The sequence below is a fragment of the Erythrolamprus reginae genome, chromosome 7 (assembly GCF_031021105.1).
Source record: "Erythrolamprus reginae isolate rEryReg1 chromosome 7, rEryReg1.hap1, whole genome shotgun sequence".
Lineage (NCBI taxonomy): Eukaryota > Metazoa > Chordata > Lepidosauria > Squamata > Dipsadidae > Erythrolamprus > Erythrolamprus reginae.
In genome coordinates this window covers 42,543,800-42,564,878 of record NC_091956.1, presented here as the reverse complement: position 1 = coordinate 42,564,878, position 21,079 = coordinate 42,543,800, and the positions used below count along the sequence as shown (strand labels likewise).

The 21,079-nt window shown below is 38.8% G+C and overlaps 1 protein-coding gene across 4 annotated transcripts in view; it reads left to right on the top strand.

Annotated features, from left to right (window-relative positions):
- The window catches only part of SH3RF1 (SH3 domain containing ring finger 1), a 146,614-nt gene that overhangs the window by 106,587 nt on the left and 18,948 nt on the right, over nucleotides 1-21,079 (top strand). For 3 of the 4 annotated variants that reach the window (XM_070757404.1, XM_070757403.1, XM_070757406.1), the window contains 4 exons: nucleotides 15,466-15,623; nucleotides 17,229-17,399; nucleotides 17,525-17,784; nucleotides 18,256-18,611. In XM_070757404.1, coding sequence (XP_070613505.1) covers nucleotides 15,466-15,623; nucleotides 17,229-17,399; nucleotides 17,525-17,784; nucleotides 18,256-18,611 — 945 coding nt within the window. The remainder of the gene's footprint in view (nucleotides 1-15,465; nucleotides 15,624-17,228; nucleotides 17,400-17,524; nucleotides 17,785-18,255; nucleotides 18,612-21,079) is intronic. The other variant, XM_070757405.1, reaches the window with a different exon arrangement.

Below are 21,079 nucleotides of genomic sequence, written 5' to 3'. Positions count from 1 at the left end.
CTCATATTGTTAGCAAATGTGGATATGCTGCTCTGTTCAATTACATTTACTCTTTGTTTTCTGCCACCATCACTCTTAAGTATTGAGTTCCTAAGTCAATGGGGGCGAGCAGATACGGCACAGGGAGCCGTATCTGCTGGCATGTGAGCCATTGCCTTAACTCAGCTCCCACATGCATGTGTGTGCTGGCCAGTTGATTTTTGGCTCACACAGAAGCTCTGGGAGGGTGTTTTTGTCTTCCAGAGATCATGGGAGGGGAGGGCGTTTTTACCCTTCCCTGGCTCCAGGGAAGCCTTTGGAGCCTGGGGAGGATGAAATCCGAGCCTACTGAGCCCACCAGAAGTTGGGAAACAAGCCATTTCTAGCCTCCAGAGGGCCTCCTGGTGGGGGGGAAGCTGTTTTCGTTCTCCTCAGGCATTGAGTTATGGGTGTTGGCACTTGTGAAAGCACGATAGTGCTCACCCACACTCTTTTGGCACTCAAGGAAGAAAAGGTTTGCCATCACTGTCCTAAGTCATCTAAAGATCTTCCCAAATTCTGCACCATGTCAGGCCTGGACATTAATCTTATCACCAAATCTAACCATTATATATGACCTAGCATTAGTAGCAACATTTGAAACGAAAAGATTCAGCCACTTGAATTCAGAAATCCGGTTCCGGACTACGGTCTATAACATCGGTAAATACAGAAAATTGTGACTAAATTCGTTTTGGACTTCAAGTTTTGGAAAGGCCAGCACTTCCTGCCCAAGAGGACCCTCATTCTCTGTGCCTTCTCTGTTGCTCTGTGCTCCTTTCTGCCCTCGGAGTGTGTAGCCTGATCAGCTGGGCTTCGGAAGATGGCGACCGGGGGGGGGAAAGCTGAGCCGCTTGTTATTCGCAGCACTGCGGCATCTATTTATCCTCGCTGGGAGGGCAGAGGGCAGAGGACAGAGGAAGAGTTTGGAGTTTGGAGCCTGGAGTCCTAGAGAAAGTACCCTTTGTGTCCAGTCCGGGAAGATCCCGCTACCAGTGTTCCCTCTAATTTTTTTGGGGGGGGGGGCAGAAAAGTATAGTGTCTGAGCGGCAGTCCCTTTGGGACTGGGCGGCACAGAAATAATAAACAAACAAACAAACAAACAAATAAAATACCCACCCTGTTTTGCCTCAGAGAATTTCAAAATAAAATACTGTACTGTGTGTCTAAAACAGTGAGCTCATAATAGGGCAACTCTATCAATATCAAAATGCCACTTAAATAGTTGAGCTAGTTTCAAACTAGATTTTGATTTTCTTTCTCTCTTCCTTACTCCCATTCTTTTTCTTTTTCTTTTCCTTCCTCTCTTTTTTCTATCTGTTTCTCTCTCTTCCTCTCTTCCTCTCTCTCTCCTTCCCTCTCACTCTTTCCCTCTCGGCTTCTGGGCAGGTTTGGAAAACTCTGAGTTGATGATGATTTTTAAGTGAGCGATTGCTCACTGCTCAGCTTAGAGGGAACTATGCCTGCTACCCCCCTGCTCTGCGGCGTTTTGCCTTGATTCTCCTCACCGCAGAGACTCTGTTAATTTGGGGCTTGGAAATGCAGCCGCCTGCCGTTTGTCCTTTCTTCCACTGCTAAGCCATGGTGCCGAGAGACTAAACTGAGTTGGATGGGCTGGAGAACAACTGAGACAGCCGAACTGAGACAGCTAGACCACCAGACGGACCTGAGACGCTGGAACGCTGAATGGTGGGAGTGTTTGGCGTCGGATGGGGGGGCTGCATGGAGAAACTGCATGGAGGGCCAGTCGGATGGGGGGGCTGCATGGAGAAACTGAGCTGGCTGCCGAGGAGAGGAAGGAGGAGGAGAAGGAGGTCTGCAGGAAGACAAGGAGGCCAAGTAAGAGAATACTATGAACACCAACGGAGTATGCTGTGGTTGCGTGGAGGCTTTAGATACTATTGGGAACACGGAGGACTGGAAATGCTAACTGGTGAGAACGGTGGTCAATGGAGGGTGACCAAGGTAACCAGCGAGAGTATGGAAAGAAAAGGGGAACCCTGGTTGGCGGCAGCGGCTAATATCAAAGTGCTTGACCGGAGTTTTGGACATTTCCATTGGACAATTTTAGAACTTAGCCAATTTAGAACTTGGCACTCTTTTGCTGCTTATTTAATGAATTGTCGACTATTTCCTGTATTTATTTATAATAATTAATATTTATAATTGCATAGTACTAGTCTTATATTTTTTATACAGTATTATTTGTATTTTCCATCTTTTACTGTATTTACATTTAACATTCTATATTTTTATAAGGAGTTTTGATATCGTATATATTAATTATTAAGGGTTGTTATTAATTTTTCTAGAGAATTAATTTTAACTAATTTATAGGAGTTTTTTTTAATGATGGATGATTGGAATGGGTAGTATAATTTTTATATGAATGAGTGGGTTGGGTGGAATGGTATGTATGGGAATAATGAGGATAGTATGAATGTAGAATCTAGCCTACCTGGCGGTAGAGAGACAGGAGGGATAGGGATATCTATCTCCAGGGTGACAGAGGGCCAGAATATTCCGGTCATGCTAAGGAGAGGTAGATATGGTGGGAGTTACGGGGCGAACCGTTCTGAAGGAAAAAGAGATCGCTGCCTAAAAGCGATCCCTTGTTCCAGCCCCGTGAGCTCAACCCGGGATCCTGGTGACGAGTGTAATCCGGGCCCTGGGTTCAAGCTGCTGCTACTCAATGCCAGATTGGTCGTGAACAAAGCTCTCCTCATCCGGGATTTGATCCTGGATGAGGAGGCCGATCTGGCATGTGTTACTGAAACCTGGCTGGCCCCAGAGGGAGGAGTGCCTCTCGGAAATATGCCCAGCTGGGTTTCAGATATGGCATCAGCCTCGACCCCAGGGAAGGGGGGGAGGACTAGCTATTGTAGCCAAGGAGAGCCTTCATCTGCGTAGACTCGTTGCTCCTGAGATTGCGGGTTGTGAGTCACTCCTTGTGAAATTGGACTTAGGGGTTCAGGCGGGCTTGTTACTCATGTACCTGCCTCCCAGCTGCGTGTCAACAGCCCTGCCTGTGCTGCTCAAAGAGGTGGCCGGGTTGGCAGTGAAGTTCCCCGGACTCATTGTCCTGGGGGACTTCAATCTACCATCGCTTGGCGGTTCCTCTGGATTAGCACAGGAGTTCATGGCAACCATGACAGCCATGGACCTGACTCAAGTAGTTCAGGGTCCGACTCACGAGGGTGGACACACACCCAACATGGTATTTCTCTCGGAGCAATTGAATAATGGTCTGAGACTAAGGGGCTTAGAAGCATTGCCTTTGTCACGGTCAGACCATTTTCTACTGTGGCTTGATTTCATGGCTCCCATCCTCCCCCACAGGGAGGTGGAACCGATTAGGAGGTTCCGCCCCAGATGCCTGATGGACCCCAAGGGCTTTCAGAAGGCGCTGGGGTTTTTACCAGATTTACTCGTCCACAGCTCGGCAGAGTCTCTGGCTGAGGCCTGGAACAAGGCTGCAGCGGAGGCTCTTGAACGAATTGCGCCACTGCAACCTCTCTGTGGCACTAGACCCCGTAGAGCCCCATGGTTCAACAAGGAGCTCAGGGAGTTGAAACGCCAGAAGAGACGTCTAGAGAAGCGATGGAGGAAGAGTAAGACTGAATCTGATCGAACACTTGTAAGAGCTTTTGTTAAGACCTATAAAGTGGCGCTCAAGGTGGCAAGATGCGCGTACCATGCCGCCTTGATTGTATCAGCGGAATCCCGCCTGGCTGCTCTGTTTAGGGTGACCCGTTCCCTTCTAAATCAGGGGGGAGTTGGGGAACCCTTGCAGGGTAGTGCCGAGGAATTTAACTCATTTTTCACTGATAAAGTCGCTCAGATCCGGGCGGAACTTGACTCCAATTGCATAGCAGTATCGGCTGACAATGAGTCAGTCGAGGTGACTGGGGCTAAACGTCTTTGTCCATCTGTCTGGGAGGAGTTTGACTTGGTGACACCTGATGAAGTGGACAAGGCCATTGGAGCTGTGAGTTCCGCCACCTGTTTACTCGATCCGTGTCCCTCTTGGCTGGTGACACGGAGCTGGGTCCAGGAGATTGTCAACATCTCCTTGGGGAGGGGGTCCTTTACGGCCCTTTATAAGGAGGCACTTGTGTGCCCCCTCCTCAAGAAGCCTTCCTTGGACCCAGCCGTGCTTAATAACTACCGTCCAGTCTCCAACCTTCCCTTTATGGGGAAGGTTGTTGAGAAGGTGGTGGCGCTCCAACTCCAGCGGTCCTTGGAAGAAGCCAATTATCTAGGGTCCTCAGCAGTCTGGTTTCAGGCCCGGCTACAGCACGGAAACTGCTTTGGTCGCATTGATGGATGATCTCTGGCGGGCCCGGGACAGGGGCTTGTCCTCTGTCCTGGTGCTTCTTGACCTCTCAGCGGCTTTCAATACCAGAGACCATGGTATCTTTCTGTGCCAACTGGAGGGGCTGGGAGTGGGAGGCACTGTTCTCCAGTGGTTCTCCTCCTACCTCTCCGGTCGGTTACCTCTAGGTCTCTCCCTTGTGGGGTGCCTCAGGGGTCGGTCCTCTCCCCCCTGCTATTTAATATCTACATGAAACCACTGGGTGAGATCATCCAAGGGCATGGGGTGAGGTATCATCAATATGCAGATGACACCCAGTTGTACATCTCCACCCCATGTTCAGTCAACGAAGCAGTGGAAGTGATGTGCCAGTGCCTGGAGGCTGTTGGGGTCTGGATGGGTGTCAACAAACTCGAACTCAACCCAGACAAGTCGGAGTGGCTGTGGGTCTTGCCTCCCAAGGACAATTCCATCAGTCTGTCCATCACCCTGGGGGGGATTTTTGACCCCCTCAGAGAGGGTACGCAACCTGGGCATCCTCGATCCACAGCTGACATTGGAACATCATCTTTTGGCTGTGGCGAGGAGGGTGTTCGCCTGGTGCACCAATTGCGGCCCTATTTGGACAGGGAGTCATTGCTCACAGTCACTCATGCCCTCATCACCTCGAGGTTCGATTACTGCAACACTCTCTACATGCGGCTACCTTTGAAAAGTGTTCAGAAACTTCAGATCGTGCAGAATGTGGCCGTGAGAGCCATTGTGGGGCTTCCAGGATACCTGCGAGACCGTCTTCTGCCACACGAATCCCAGCGACCGGTTAGGTCCCACAGAGTTGGCCTTCTCCGGGTCCCGTCGACTAAACAATGTCGTCTGGCAGGACCCAGGGGAAGAGCCTTCTCTGTGGCGTCCCCGGCCCTCTGGAACCAACTTCCCCCAGAGATTAGAATTGCTTCTTTTTTGGACTTTTAATCTAAAACTGTAACCTAGATTTTTAAATATTAGATTTGTTACTATGTATTGTTCTTCACCATTGTTGTGAGCCGCCCCGAGTCTGCGGAGAGGGGCGGCATATAAATCCAATAAATCTAATCTAATCTAATCTTCCCAGATTGGCCCACGTGTCTACAACACTCCGTGGCCTGCATTGGCTGCCAATCAATTTCCGGTCACAATTCAAAGTGTTGGTTATGACCTTTAAAGCCTTACATGGCATTGGACCAGAGTATCTCCGGAACTGCCTGCTACCGCACGAATCCCAGCAACCGATAAGATCCCACAGAGTTGGCCTTCTCCGGGACCCGTCGACTAAACAATGTCATCTGGCGGGCCCCAGAGGAAGACCCTTCTCTGTGGCGGCCCCGGCCCTCTGGAATCAACTCCCCCCAGAGATTAGAACTGCTCCCACCCTCCTTGTCTTTCGTAAACTACTCAAGACCCACCTATACTGCCAGGCATGGGGGATTTGGACATCTTTCGCCCAGGCTCTTTATAATTTATGTTTGGTATGTATCTGTTGTCTGGTTTTATTTTATTTTTTTCAAATCTTTTTATTAATTTTCTTTAAAATGACAAACAAACTTACAAACATTTAACATACATTGTAGGGATGTATCTTCCCTGCTCTTCTCAAAAGTATAATTGCAGATACAGAAAAAGGAATACACAGTTGAATATCTAATTCAATGCTACTAATACAAAAAATATCTAGTAAAAAAATTAACTGTCATATAAAAATTTCTAGTTAATTTCAAGTCAAAAAAATCTTTAGAAAAAACAAATTTCTATTCTATCTATGTAAACTAAATCTAATATAAATCTTAATAAGAAAAGATCATCTAAAATATCTATACTTATTACTACTCTTCTTTCTTTATTTTTTTATTCTTATCTATCCATTCATAAACATTGTTCCATGTTGCGTAAAATTTGGTTTCTTCCTGTTCATTCAAGCGTCTTGTCATCATGTCCATTTCCGCGCAGTCTAATATTTTTGCAATAACTCCCTCTTCTTTGGGGATATCTTCCCCTTTCCAATTTTGCGCGTATATAATCCTTGCCGCTGTAAAAATATGTATAATCAAGTACAAAATTTCTTTTTTATAATTTTGGTTAGTAATTCCTAGCAAACAAAACTCCGGGGTGAAATCTATTTTCTGCTTTGTAATTTCTTTTGTCATTTTTTCTATCATTTTCCAATACATTTTAGCTTTATTACATGTCCACCATTGATGGTAATAGGATCCTATTTCTTTCTTACATTTCCAGCACAGAGGTGATGTCTTTGGGAACATTTTTGCTAATCTACTTGGTGGGAGATGCCATCTATAAAACATTTTAATTTGGTTCTCTTTCAAAGAAACTGATTTAGTCATTCTCCAATTGCACATCCAAACTTTCTCCCATGTATCTAAATCAATTTCTTTACCTATGTTTCTACACCAATGTATCATACTATCTTTTAATGTTAATTCAATATTCTTGTGGGTAATCAAATATTTATATATTTTTCCAATTACTCTGTTGTGGTTTTTAGTGATTAACTCACTTAACAGGTTTTTACTTTTGTTAAATATATAGAGTGTACTATCTTTCTGGTATCTGGATCTAATCTGTGCGTAATGCCACCAATCAATTTGTATCCCTTCATCTTGTAGTTTAATTCTAGATTTTAATTTCATTTGATTGTCTAACAAGTCTTTATATCTTATATTTCTTGAGTCATTAATGGAATTTGGATGTATTATTGCGTCCAAGGGGGTAACCCAATCTGGAATTGTTAAAAAGTGGTTTTTCTTTATGTCTTTCCAGACATCAAATAAATATTTTCTCAGCGTGTGTCTTTTAAAGTAAGAATGGTTTTTATCTTTATCGTACCACACAAAAGCATGCCAGCCAAGCATGAGGTCATGTCCTTCTAATATTGATGTTCTCATGTCCTCTAAAGTTATCCAGTTTTTAATCCATGTTAAAGCGGCTGCCTGATAATATAGTTTCCAATTTGGGAGCGCAAAACCCCCCCTCTCTTTTATGTCTTCTAACATATTTATCTTAATTCTTGCCTTTTTCCCTTGCCATAGAAATTTTTTAACCACATTTGTTAAGTTTTTAAAAAAGTTAGCCCCTGGATTGATTGGGATCACTTGAAATAAAAATAATACCTTAGGTAAGATATTCATCTTAATCGTAGCAATTCTTCCCAAAAATGATATTTTTAGATTGTTCCATATTTCTAGATCCTTTTTAATTTCATTAATTAATTTTATATAATTATCATTTTTTAATGTTATTGTTTTGGCTGTTAGCCATATTCCCAAATATTTTACTTTTTTAACTATTTGCATTCCAGTAATACATTCTAAATTGCTTTCTTGTATTTTACTCATGTTTTTAGTTATAATTTTTGTTTTATTTTTATTTATTTTCAAACCTGCCACCTTGCCATATTGTTCTATTGTTTGGATTAATCTTGGTGCTGTGACTAACGGATCTTCCATTATAAAAGTCAAATCATCTGCAAAGGCCTGGACTTTGTATATCTCTTTTCTAACTGTTAAACCTTTTATCTTTGGATCTGATCTTATTTTTATTAAGAGTGCTTCTAAAGTCATAATGAAAAGAAGAGGTGATATGGGACATCCTTGCCGCACTCCTTTATTTATTTTAAACGCTTCTAATTGTTCATTATTTAATATAATTTTTGTCGTTTGTTCTGAATAAATAGCGTCTATTAAATTAACAAATTTGGGGCCGAATCTCATTTTATTTAATTGCATCTTTATAAATGTCCAATTCACGTTATCAAAAGCTTTTTGCGCGTCTAAGAACATTAAAGATAATGTTTTATCTGAATGTTGCTCATAATACTCTAATACATTAATAATTGTTCTAAGATTATTTTTAATTTGCCTACCTGGAAGGAAACCATTTTGGTCTGAGTGAATTTTGCTATTTATCACATTTTTCAATCTATCTGCGTATATTGCTATAAAAATTTTATAATCTACATTCAATAAAGATATTGGTCTATAGTTTTTAATTTTTTCTTTTGGTGTATCTGGTTTGTGAATTAAAGTTATCAAAGATTCCGACCATGATTTAGGAATTTTACCATCTACTCTACATTCATTAAAAATTTGGAGCATATTATTTCTTAATACTTCATTTTCTATTTTATACCACTCTGCCGGGATAGCGTCCGGTCCCGTGGCTTTGTTGTTTTTTTGCTTTTTAATAACTATAAGGAGTTCTTCCATCGTTATTGGACTCTCCATCTTTTCTTGTTGCTCTTCTGTTATTTGTGGTAACTCTGCACTCTCTAGGTATTTAAATACGGCTTCTTCTTCAATATTATCATCTTTATACAATTCTTTTAAAAAGTTTTGAACTATATTTGCTTTTCCCTCTGGGTCATATTTTATTATTCCATCTTTATCTTCTAATTTTCTAATTAATTTAGATTGTCTCTGTTTTCTCAGTTTATATGCTAACCATCTACCTGATTTATTGGCATGCTCAAAATATTGTTGCTTAGCTTTCTTTATTTTTTCCAATAGCTGATTTTGTTCTTGTAATCTAATTTTGTGTTTAATTAAATTTATTTTTTCCCCCAAATCTTTATTTTTCACATTTTGTTGTGATAGAAACTCTAGTTGTTTTAATTCATTTATTAATTGTTCATATTTTCTTTTTCTTTCTTTATTATATTTTGCAGTATAGGATATTGTTAATCCTCTTATGTATGCTTTAGTTGCATCCCACAAGTTCTGAGGGGTGGTGTCTGTATTTTTATTAATTTCAAAAAATATTTTTAATTCCTTTTCAATCCATTCTTTATATTCTTTCTCTTTCAAAATATTTCTATTCATTTGCCAATTGCGATGTTTTTTAATATTTCTCATATAGACTATAACTGGATTATGATCTGCCCAAGTATTAACATCTATTTCTACGTCTTGTATGTACTCTGCTGTTGTTTTGGGAGCCCACACCATATCTATTCTAGTCCAAATTTTGTGGGGGTTTGAGTAAAAAGTATATTGCCTGCTATGAGGATGCCTTTCCCTCCATATATCATTCAATAGCAATTCTGCTTTCATTTTTTGAAAAGTTGAGGGCAGTAAATTCTTTTTTTTCTTTTTACAACTTTTCTTCACCCCCGAATGGTCTAATTGTCTATTTGTTATGGCATTAAAATCTCCAATAATTAACATATTTTCCAAATTTAATTCTAAAATTTTTTGATGTAATTTTTCATAAAATGCAATTTGGTCATCATTTGGGGCATATATAGAAACAATAGCAAGCGATTTGGGTTCAATATCAATCTGGACAATTAAAATTCTACCTTCATCATCACTATATAGTTGTTTGGAATTTATAGAACTCTCAACATACATTGCCACTCCTCTTTTCTTTTGGTCTGCTAACGCAGCATACATCTTTCCAATTTTATTATTTAACAATAAATTCCGATTACTTTTTTTTATATGCACTTCTTGGAGTATCACAATTTGAGCTTTTTGATTCTTAATTTTGGAAAACATTTGTTTTCTTTTTTTTGGTTCATTAAGTCCATTGACATTTACTGAAAAGATTTTTAAATCTCTCAATGTAGTCATTTGTTGTATTTCTTGGTTTCACGTTGAGGTTGCTTTCTTCTGGCCCCTTGGTCCTGGTCCTCCACTTGTGCAAGTGCCCCCATGGCTTCGGCCTGCATTGCTTCCAGTTCTTTTGTTATCTGTTCCATTTCGCATATTCCACTGTTTTCATAAAAGTCTCTTGCTTGGTCTAGATTCTCCAATTTATATCTCGTTGATTTCCATGTCAATGATAGACCTTGTGGAATAAGCCAACGAAAAGTTATGTTTTCTTTGATCAGAAGTTTGGTCAAGAAATGATAGTCTCTTCTAGTCTCTCGAACACGTCTTGGGATTTGTTTTAATATTTTTATTTCTTTGCCTTGGTGTTGTAGTTGTCCCGCTCTTGACCAATGCAATATATCATCTCTCATGCTTTTTCTTACAAATTTGATGTGAATCTCGCGTGGAAGATTAAAACGGCGAATATAGCTGTTAGAAATTCTGAAGACTTCATCGATTTCTCTTTTTATGTCATCTGGGTCCATCTGGAGGATTTTCCCAATAATGTCAGCCATAATGGCCTTTAAATCTTCATCTTTTTCTTCTATTACGTTTTGAAATCGAAGTCCGTATGACGCACGTTGCATTTCCAGATGTGTAATTGATTCATCATACCGTCTGTAACGTGAAGCAGCTTTGTCCTCCAAGTGACCAATTCTTTTCTCCACCTTTTCCGTCTTTTCTTCCACTGCCTTCATTCGTACTTCATTATCTTGCAAGGCTTGCTTAATCTCCTTCATCTGGTCTTTCATTTCACCTGTGTCAACTTTCATTTCCGCCATCTCTGCTTTAATTTCATCTCTCTGTTGTGTTGCGTCTTGTTGAGATTTTAGCATAAAGTCATTTAATGTTGTTAATGTCTCTTGGATTGAAGCCAGAGATGGTTGTTTCTCCCTGTCCTTTTCCTTGGTGAACATAGTTGCAGATAAAGTTTGCTGTGCGGGAGATGGATGTGGTGAACTTTGCGGGGAAGAAATAACAGTTGTTTGCTTCTTGATTGTTTTAGTATGGGTGGAAGAACTTGACATTTTCAAATTTAAATTTAGTGTTATTTTATGTTAGCAGTATGTAAAGAGATTCTATAAATTCCAAACCCACAGTAACAGTTATACTAAATCAATAGCAATTAATTAATAGCAATAAAAGTTCTAATTCAAATAAAAGGCTAAATTTCAAATACACTTAAAATTTAAAATATATCTAATTAATGCTCAACTTATTTATTCTTATTACTCTAGTCAAAGTTTATATCAAGAAGATGTGAAGAAGAAGAGGGGGAAAAGGGGAAAAGGTTAGTTTAACACAGCTGCAAAGATAAGGAGGAAAAGTCAGCAAAGTGAGAAGGAGGGTAGAAGCATGTGAAGAAAGGGGGCAATCAGAGTTAAAGACTATTATTCAATTAGGAGGAACAGGGGACCAAAGACCAAAAGAAAATTTAGCAATGCATAAACAGAACCAATTGTAATATAATGTAATATAGAATTAAAATTCAAAAATTGAAATTATCAAAGGGAAAACGCAAGAAAAAAACAATTGATTGAAGATCTAATTTGTTGTCAGAAACACCTTAATGAGTACTGCAAAGGTATTCCATTTTTTGAAGAAGGGTATAGTCTTTAGAAAATTTATAAAACTTTTTCCAAGCAAATGCAGTTTAATTTCACGAAGTTAAAATGAAGTCGGTCCGTCTCTCACAGCCCAGGAAGAAATCTCTCCACAGTAAATCCAACGAAAATGCTGTTAATCCACAAACCGCTATTAATCCAAACGAAATCCAATGGAAATAGTCCAACAGAATAATCCAAAAAAAACGTCGATTAAATAATCCAAATTTTAAAGTTCTCAAATGTAGGAAAAGAGTTTTTTTTTTCTTTATAAATGTTTATTCAGAATTTGTAGGTAAATAGTGAGCAGTCTGGTCCTTCCGCTAGAAAAATCCCAGCCCGGACTTCATTTTTCAACTTTCGGTAACCAAATGTTTCAAAAATGTTTCAAAAGAGGAAAAAAAAATTTTTCAACCAAATAATGTCATTTTGTAAATAATAAATCCTTTAATGTCTCATTCTAAAATCTTCTAGATCTCCTTGTTTGCGAAAATTTAACAGTTCAAAACAAGTGAAAGTGGTTAGAATAAGTTCCGGCTGTTAATTCGCGCCTGGATACAATGTTGTTTTAACAACTTTCTCTTTCGCCTTCGTTTAGACTCCGATTCAATTTTCTTGTTTTTTAAACTTCTTGTTTAGCATGGAACATAGAAAAAACTTTTACCTTAATTGTAGCTTCTTTGGCAATATTCCTTTTTCGATTAGGGTTGTTCAGTTTCTCTGCTTTTTACTCTCTTGATGTTTCTTGCTTCCCACTGGTTAGGTGGGATCGCAATGGCCGTGTCCTCTTGGGAGAGGACCGGTGCTCCCTGCACCAGAGCTGCAGGATGAACCCTCTGTCCTGGAGCCTCGGCGATGGCTCCCCGGGCAGAGGGGAATCCCCTTTTCTAGGATCGAGCCATCCGGACTCGATCCGATCGCGCTGGGGCGACCTCTGGGAGGGTTGGAGGGGTCTCGAGGCAGAGCCCTGCCAAGAGACTCCGCTGCGATCCTCAGCGAAACCGGAAGTCCTGTTGTCTGGTTTTAATATGATAGGGTTTTAGGTATTTCTTTTAATATTAGATTTGTGTCACTATAATATTGTTTTTATCATTGTTGTGAGCTGCCCCGAATCTTCGGAGAGGAGCGGCATACAAATCTAATAAATTAAGAATTAAGATTAAGAAATAGTTAGGTTGGCCAGAACCGGAAAACAGTACTGATTTGCAGTTTTCCTGGAATATCTGCTCAATGCCTCCTACTAAAAATTATTTAAGTTGCAGGTGTGGCGATATGATCCTCCATGTGCCAATTGCATTTCCCCATATACCCCATCTCATCAACTGAGCAGCTATTGACTACCTCACACCATATACAGATAGTCTGCAACTTATGATCACAATTGAGACCAAAATTTATATTGCTAAGTGAAACATTTCTTGAGTTTTGCCCCATTTTACAGCTTTTCTTGCCAAATTGGTTAAGTGATTCACTGCAATTATTAAATTAATAACATGGTTGTTAAGTGAATCCCGTTCCCCCATTGACTTTGCTTGTTAGAAGGTTTCAAAAGCATGAGTCCTGGACATTGCAACCATCATAAACGTGAGTCAATTGACAAGCATTTGAATGTAAATCGTGTGAGCATAAGTGTGAAAAATGGTCATGTCACTTTTTTCAGTGCTTTCTAACTTCAAATGGTCACTAAATTAACTTTTGTAAGATGAGGACAACCATTACTCAAGTGGGAAAGAAGTCTAGAATTGTACTCCCACTTTCACCACTACTTCACCCACTAAGATCTTTCCCATCAGGGCCCTATCTGAAGGGGATCTTTTTCTGTATTCTCACTGTGATTGAGTAGTGTTTTTCAGTTCCTGCCTTTCAACATAGCTCTTCCCTTTCAATCATGCAATGATGTGTTTATCATAATTTTTTCTATTTGATTTCAACTGCCACTCATAATACTGTACCTGAGACTGCAATGTGATTGACCTAGCTAACAGCACTTCTCACATGCCACTCCTTATAGAAATTAAGATATATGACCTTGAAAAAAAATGCAAACACCTTACCTAGGAAAAGGAGGTTGAAGCATTCTTTAAGCCCTATGAAACAAGATAACATTCACAAATGTCTATTGTAAGGCAAACATCTCCCTAATTCATAAACTATAAGAAGAGAAGAAAGTGGAGCACAATGAAATGTTCAAGTTGTTGTTGTTGTTGTTGTTATTATTATTATTATTGTCTATCTCAATAAGATATTGATCTAGGTCTGAAACCCTGAACACCTCCAGCAGTAGCTTCACAAGATTATTTTTACTGCTGCCATTACTCATTGCCCTTTCCTAGCATATCTTCTGGTCCTCTACTTTCTGGCCTAGGAGTGTCCACATATTTTCTATTACCCAACCGCACAATGTTTGATGGCAGCCCTCACATTGGTGGTTTGTTCCCAGCAGCTACAGCAACCCAGGAAGCAGCAGTTTTCACCACTACCTCTGCTCCTCCGTTTACACTACTACTTGGCAACAATTGTCCAACATCTCTTTGCATCTCCAGGTCAGTCTTTCACTCTCCATCTTTTCCTATACAGTATCTGTGTAATCCTCTTTTCTTTTTCTTCTAATCACCACTCATTTAGTATTGTTTACTAATTATTTGCCCTTAACTACTGCTCATCATGTAACCTTCATCTCCAAACCCTGTAATCCAGTGTCACAACACCTCCAAATATCAAGGGGGGGGAGGGAGAAGAAAGAGAGAAAGAAAGAAGGAAAGGAAAGGAAAGACCACACCCTCACTCAATGGTGAACCTCATAGGAAACCGTATTTAAAAACTTAAAAGTAAAATAAAATTGGGGCAAATTAGACTGACATTTCTTATATCCTCAAGTTTCAAAACTTGAAAGGTTTCAAAATCAATCATGGTTTCTAGATGTATTTTGAAAAAGGCAATCATATGTGGAATTTTTTATTTTATTTCTGCCAACAGCTTGCTTTGCTTTTTTTTTTGTTGAATATAATAGAACAGAACTTTATTGATCAAGTATGATTGGACACACAAGGAATTTGTCTTGGTGCACATGCTGTCAGTGTACATAAAAGAAAATATAAATTTGTTCTGCTTCAGGTTTCAAATATTTATTTGCTTACTTGCTGTGATAGTTCATAGTTTACTCAAGGTCAAGAGATAACAGTCAGAGCATGCAAGCCAAAACAAAGACTTTTATATATGCTTGCCTGAATCATTTGCTTTTAATATGACCTCCCAGAAGAATATTTCAAAATCAGTCAAAGGTTCTAAGAGCCAGGTCAAAGTTGTCAGCAAGTCAAGGGGACTGGATTCACACAAATGTCATGCAACAACAAAAGAAGATGAGTCAGGGTTGACTGTTAAATTAAGATGCAGCCAGTTGTCACTGTTCAAGAGATTTATTCCCTTCTTGGCTAGGAGTTTCATAAAATGTCTCTGCTCTGCTGTTTTCCATATTTGATGCATGTACAGGGTAGGGGACTTACATTATCTTCATCTGACAGGTCCAGCTATCAAAATGGTGCCTGTTTTTGTTCAGCTTAATGTGATTTTTAGCTTGGTATCTCCTGAGATTGGCATTTCATAGATTCAACTGTATTCCTGAAACTGGGCAATGACAGCTTTTATATTTTAGGGTTACACTAGCATTTTGAATTTGTTCATTTGTCTCAAAATAACAAATATTGTATGGAGGTAAAAAAATGCAACTGTGTCCAGGTATGATCTGTCAAGATCTGTCAGGATGCTGTAAAGTAAGGCTATTGTTGAGTGCAAGTCAGTTCTGCAGTATACATGTTGTTCCACTGAATATTACACCTGAATATTGGTGCTAAAATTTAATTTCACTTTTAAAATATTTTATTTTTAGAGTATTAATCCACCTCTCCCACCACCTCCGCCACCTGTCTTATCTGCTACAATAATTGCTCCTAATTCAACTTGCCTGTCTTCAGGGTTAGTTCAGAAGTCAACATCTGCATTGACCGAACAAATATCACATTTGAGAGCTCAGACAAGACCAAATGTGTAAGTGAAGCTAAAACCTATTGTCAATTAATAGAAAGGATAATTAAAAATTGCCAAAGTAATGAGCTGAAGTTGAATTTTTAAAACAATCTTGAAATTGTTTAACTTCTCATTTGGTGTTTTTAATTAGGAAAAAGCCACAAGACATGTTTGATTTTGATCTATTGCAATTTTTATTACCTTCTTAGACTTATTACTAATAGTATTTAAGTAAAGTTTACTTCACTTTAACATAATTTGATGATTTCATGAATATCTCGGTATAATTTTCTTAATAAAAATATGGGAATGGTTTCCCATTAATTTTTCCAGGATGCTTTCTGATTCGCTAGATATATTTTGTTGTAGCATCTTTCTAAACACTCATCAGCTAAATTGTGTTTAGCTTTTTAAGATCGGGTAAGGTCACTTAAGTGCTGCCATCTAATCAAGCAACATAGTGTAAATTGTACTCTATAAAAAGAGAAGAGTTAAAAAAGCCTATGAGAACGTTAAATTGGGAAGCGGTATAAGCAACAGTAAATTTCTGGTTACTAATAGAAATGATGCTAAACATTTTGGCACATTCTTAGTAAATTTATTTAAAATTTCAATGAAGAGCAGATTTTTTATTATAATACATTTTGGCTTGATTACCAAACTCAAAATATGCAGATTATTCTAAGATCTTCTTTCCCCTGCATTAATAGATGGCTTTATCTAAGACCAATACATATAAGCCTCTTTTTAAAAAAACAAAAAAAATACTTCAATAGCTCCTGAAATAAAGGCACCACTTCTTTTTGCTTGCTACTTAGTTAACCAGTGGTAAATAGCTGTTCAAACAAGTTTTTGAAATACAGCGATACCTTGTCTTAGGAACTTAATTGGTTCCAGGACGAGGTTCGTAAGGTGAAAAGTTCGTAAGACAAAACAATGTTTCCCATAGGAATCAATGGAAAAGTGATTAATGCGTGCAAGCCCAAAATTCACCCCTTTTGCCAGCCGAAGCGCCCATTTTCGCACTGGTGGCATTCCCCTGAGGCTCCCCTCCATGGGAAGCCCCACCTCTGGATTTTGCAATGCTGCAGGGGAATCCCAGCAGGAGAATCCCACCAGCGCAAAAAAGGGTGCTTTGGCTGGCAACGAAAGTCCGGAGGCAGGACATCCCGGTGGCGCGTTCGTAAGGTGAAAATAGTTCGGAAGAAGAGGCAAAAAAATCTTAAACCCCGGTTCGTATCTCAAAAAGTTTGTATGATGAGGGGTTCGTAAAACGAGGTATCACTGTATGTATAACAGTTATGATTATACTTACTGTCACTATTTATTGGACATTTGAAATAGTAAAATCTTAGGAAGTTCCTTGGGAGAGATAAGCAGTTTTAAAAATGACATTTTAGATATCTCTTGTTGATTATAATTTATGTGATTTAAACATGCCTAACTATATAAAGGAGCAACTTTCCACACTGAACTAAATCAACACATTTTACAGTATTCTCAAACAGAAATGATTCTATAAAATATGCAAATTGCAACATTTGAAATTAAAACAAAGACATAAAACAGATATTTTGATATTTTATTCCTTAAGCTGTGGTTCATTAAGAATGATTCCTTTTCCAGGTATATTGCTATTTATCCATACACTCCTAGAAAAGAAGATGAACTGGAATTGAGAAAAGGTGAAATGTTTTTGGTGTTTGAGCGTTGTCAGGATGGCTGGTTTAAAGGAACTTCCATGCATACTAGCAAAATTGGTGTATTCCCTGGAAATTATGTAGCATCAATTACAAGGTATGATGCTCAATAAGTTATACTTCAACAAATTTCAGTAATAAAATATTTTGAAAATTTGTATATAATGCGATTGAATGATCTATTTAACAAGTGGTGCATAATGTTTACATTATGTTTAATAGGCCAGTGACAAGTGCTACCCAAGCAAAAATACCTCTATCTACTGATGACCAGACAGGACGAGTAGTAACCATGGTCAATGCTTCCACTGCTGGAGGAGCAGTGCAAAAGCTTCATGGAAATGGTATGACAGTGACTTCTGATACAATACCGAGAGCTGTGGTCTCTGCTGCACATATACAAAAGAGTTCCCAATCCAAGGTCATTATGCATATGTCCAGCCAAATGGCAGTGAATCAATCTCACAATGCAGTTAGAACAGGTAAAATAATTTGTTTCTTGACATAGGCTATTGCCTATATCATATGAAGAATGCCTTGCAGCTTGATAAATCTTAAAATTTATGTAGGAAAGAGGGTGCAACAAATATAGTGTACAGGTAGTATGTTGCAATATCTTTTTTTGTGAACTTCTAACAAACAAAATCAATGGGAAAACCAGATTCACTTAACAACCATATTACTAATTTAACAACTGCGGCGATTCATTTAACAAATGTGGCAAGAAAAGCTGTGGGAAAAATGGAACAATGTTCACTTAACGACATGAATTTTGGACTCAGTTGTGGTGGTAGGTTGAAGGCTACCTGTATCTAGTACTTGGTGAGATAATGTACAGATTTACTTGGTGACCTTGGCTCAGTTTTATTTCAAAGGTAACTTATGGCTAATATATTACAGTCTGAAAATATATTCTTTTTTATTATCTGAACTATTTCCCCTTCTCATTACAGTTGCAATTCATAGTGAAGAAAGACCGACAGCCACTGTAACACCAATTCAGACTCAGAATTCAGCATGCCTTATTCCTGCTACTGTAATTATTCCACACCATTCTATTGCCTCTCAACAGCTAAAACCTCAATTTTCAAATGCTGCTGCTTATATCACAGCTGTAACTATCAACAGAGCAAATGTCCCATTGGCTTGCACAACTTCTTCATTAAACTCTCCTAGCACTTCTGTATCAGTAGATGGAGATTCAAATGGAAAAATTGAAACTGTTCCTATGGGAGCTCCAGCTTCCCCAGAAAATACATTGATTGCTGGAGGTACTCCTACTATGAGTAAAACAGAGAGAGATGGAAAGGTAGGCATAATATTTTTGTTCTTTATGATCTCTGTATTGACCTTGAAAACCCAAACAGGTCTAAATCTAGTTAATGTTTGAATGGGACATCATGGTAATACTTCCATATTTTTACTAAAAATGTCCTGGACGTCTACGAAATCATTAGAAGTCAAGCTCAGTGCAGGTACTTATGTCCTCTTCAGAATCCTTCAATCTTCTTACAGGAGAGTCCTCTGTTAATTATTTCTCTATTAATCTTAGAAAAAATAATTGAGCCGGGGTGGCGCAGCAGGTAGAGTGCTATACTGCAGCCACTGAAGCTGACTGTAGATCTGTAGGTCAGCAGTTCAAATCTCATCACTGGCTCAAGGTTGACTCAGCCTTTCATCCTTCCGAGGTGGATAAAATGAGGACCCAGATTGTGGCGACAATATGATGGCTCTGTTAAAAAGTGCTATTGCTAACATGTTGTAAGCCGCCCTGAGTCTAAGGAGAAGGGAGGCATAAAAATCAGATAAATAAATAAATAATAAATATTTTTGATTAAGTGTAATATTACCATTTGAAACTATGCCTTTGGTATCACATAATGGCAGATTCAACATTCAACCTATATAATAATCAGATTATATATTCCCTAGTAAACTGTAATTTCTAAATTTGCTAAAATATAGGGATACGTTTTCTAATAACAGAAAATCTTATTGGCTTCTTTTCATATGTACATTTTATTTTCAAAGTATTTCATATGTAATTGTGCATATGCCTGACCTTCGGTTTTGCCCGTTTAGGCATTTTTTTCACATAACAGGCTTCAGAAAGGGCTGTGTGCATGCATGGGGGGCATCATGGGGAGGGCACATATGGGAGGAAGGAAGGGGTGTGGGCACATGCACACATGCTAACACACACACACACACTTGGCATGCGAACCAAGAAAGGTTTGCCATCACTGACTTATAGCATCTCCACACACAATTTTATATATTCCCCATTTCTGCCATAATATTATTTCTCTATGTTTTTTTAATTCTATTTACCTTGTACTTCTTTTCTAACATTTACTTTCTTGTTCCCTTTTCTAGTTAACACTCTTTAAAAGCAATCATTTCCATCTTAATTCCTAATTTTTCTATAGTTACAATAAAATAATATTCCATTTACTTTTCAATACTTTTTCCATTTAACTTCATAAACAATAAATTTCTCTAAACTTGATTTTCACATCTTTTTCACCTACCCAGCATCATCTTAATAAAACATTCATCCAAATATTGCAGCCACATATGTATATCTCTAACATTTTTCCCTTCTTTCCATTTCATTCATTATATCATCTTATTCTAATATTACAGTTACACATATTAATCATAATGCAATTCACTTTTACATATCTTTTACATATTACACACCTTTTGCTCTGGGCAGCCCAGAGCAAACAGATCATTTTCCTTTCTCTGGGCATTTGGGAAGGAAATAAACCACTTTTCTGTGTTGATTCCCTCACACTGCCTTCCATACATCCGGCATGAGGTTGCCTCCTGGAGCATCTGGGCATGGAAAGGCAAAAGGGGGTGCTTCACCCCAGCTGGATCAACTCGGTTTCAGCCAAACCAAGGAGTCACCACAGTGAAGGAAAGGCGCCGGCTACAAAGCGAGAGGAGAGGGGAGCCCTTCAGCATGGGAAGGAAGAGGAAGCAGATAGGAGCCGCCTTTTGGTCAAAGGAATGGGAGGTTCCCCCCTCTCACTCGCCTGGGTTTCTCTCTCTGGTGCAGTGTATGCTCCTCCTCGCCACCTCAGAGTCCCTCTTTTTTTTCTTTTAAGCCTTTACGTTTTGGATTTTTTGAATCACCTCACCTCACTTTCTTCCTTCGGCAGCGCCTGTCCTCCTCCTTCTCCTGCCCAAATTCCGAGCTTTTATTTCTTTCCTAATGGGCTTGCACGTATTATTTGCTTTTACATTGATTCCTATGGGAAAAATTGCTTCTACTTACAAACTTTTCTACTTAAGAACCTGGTCATGGAACAAAATAAGTTCTTAAGTAAAGGTACCACTGTATCTTTTCTTCTGTCTTAAGATCCCATCTACTCCCTTCTTTTTTCCCCTTTTTCTTCTTCTTCATTTCCCCATTGTTAAATCCAGGATATTCATTTATATCTTTTGAACCTAATCTCTTCCCCTTTTCTTTTCTTTTCTTTTGTTCTTTGTTTCTTTCCTCCTTTACCATTTTCATCACTGCTAACTCCAGTGTAATCATCAACCTTCCTCTTTCTTCCCTTTATTTTCTTTTCTTAATTACTTTTCTCCTAATCCTTCTCTTTCTTACATTATTATTCCAAATGTCAAAATCAATATTTTTTCTTCAATGCTGAATCCTTGTTTCGCTTTCATGGTTTCTTTATTTACTTGGGCATACTCTAATACATTTTCTGATTCATCAAGCTGAAATAGTTCACATGTCATTTTAATTATTTCTTTCAGTTC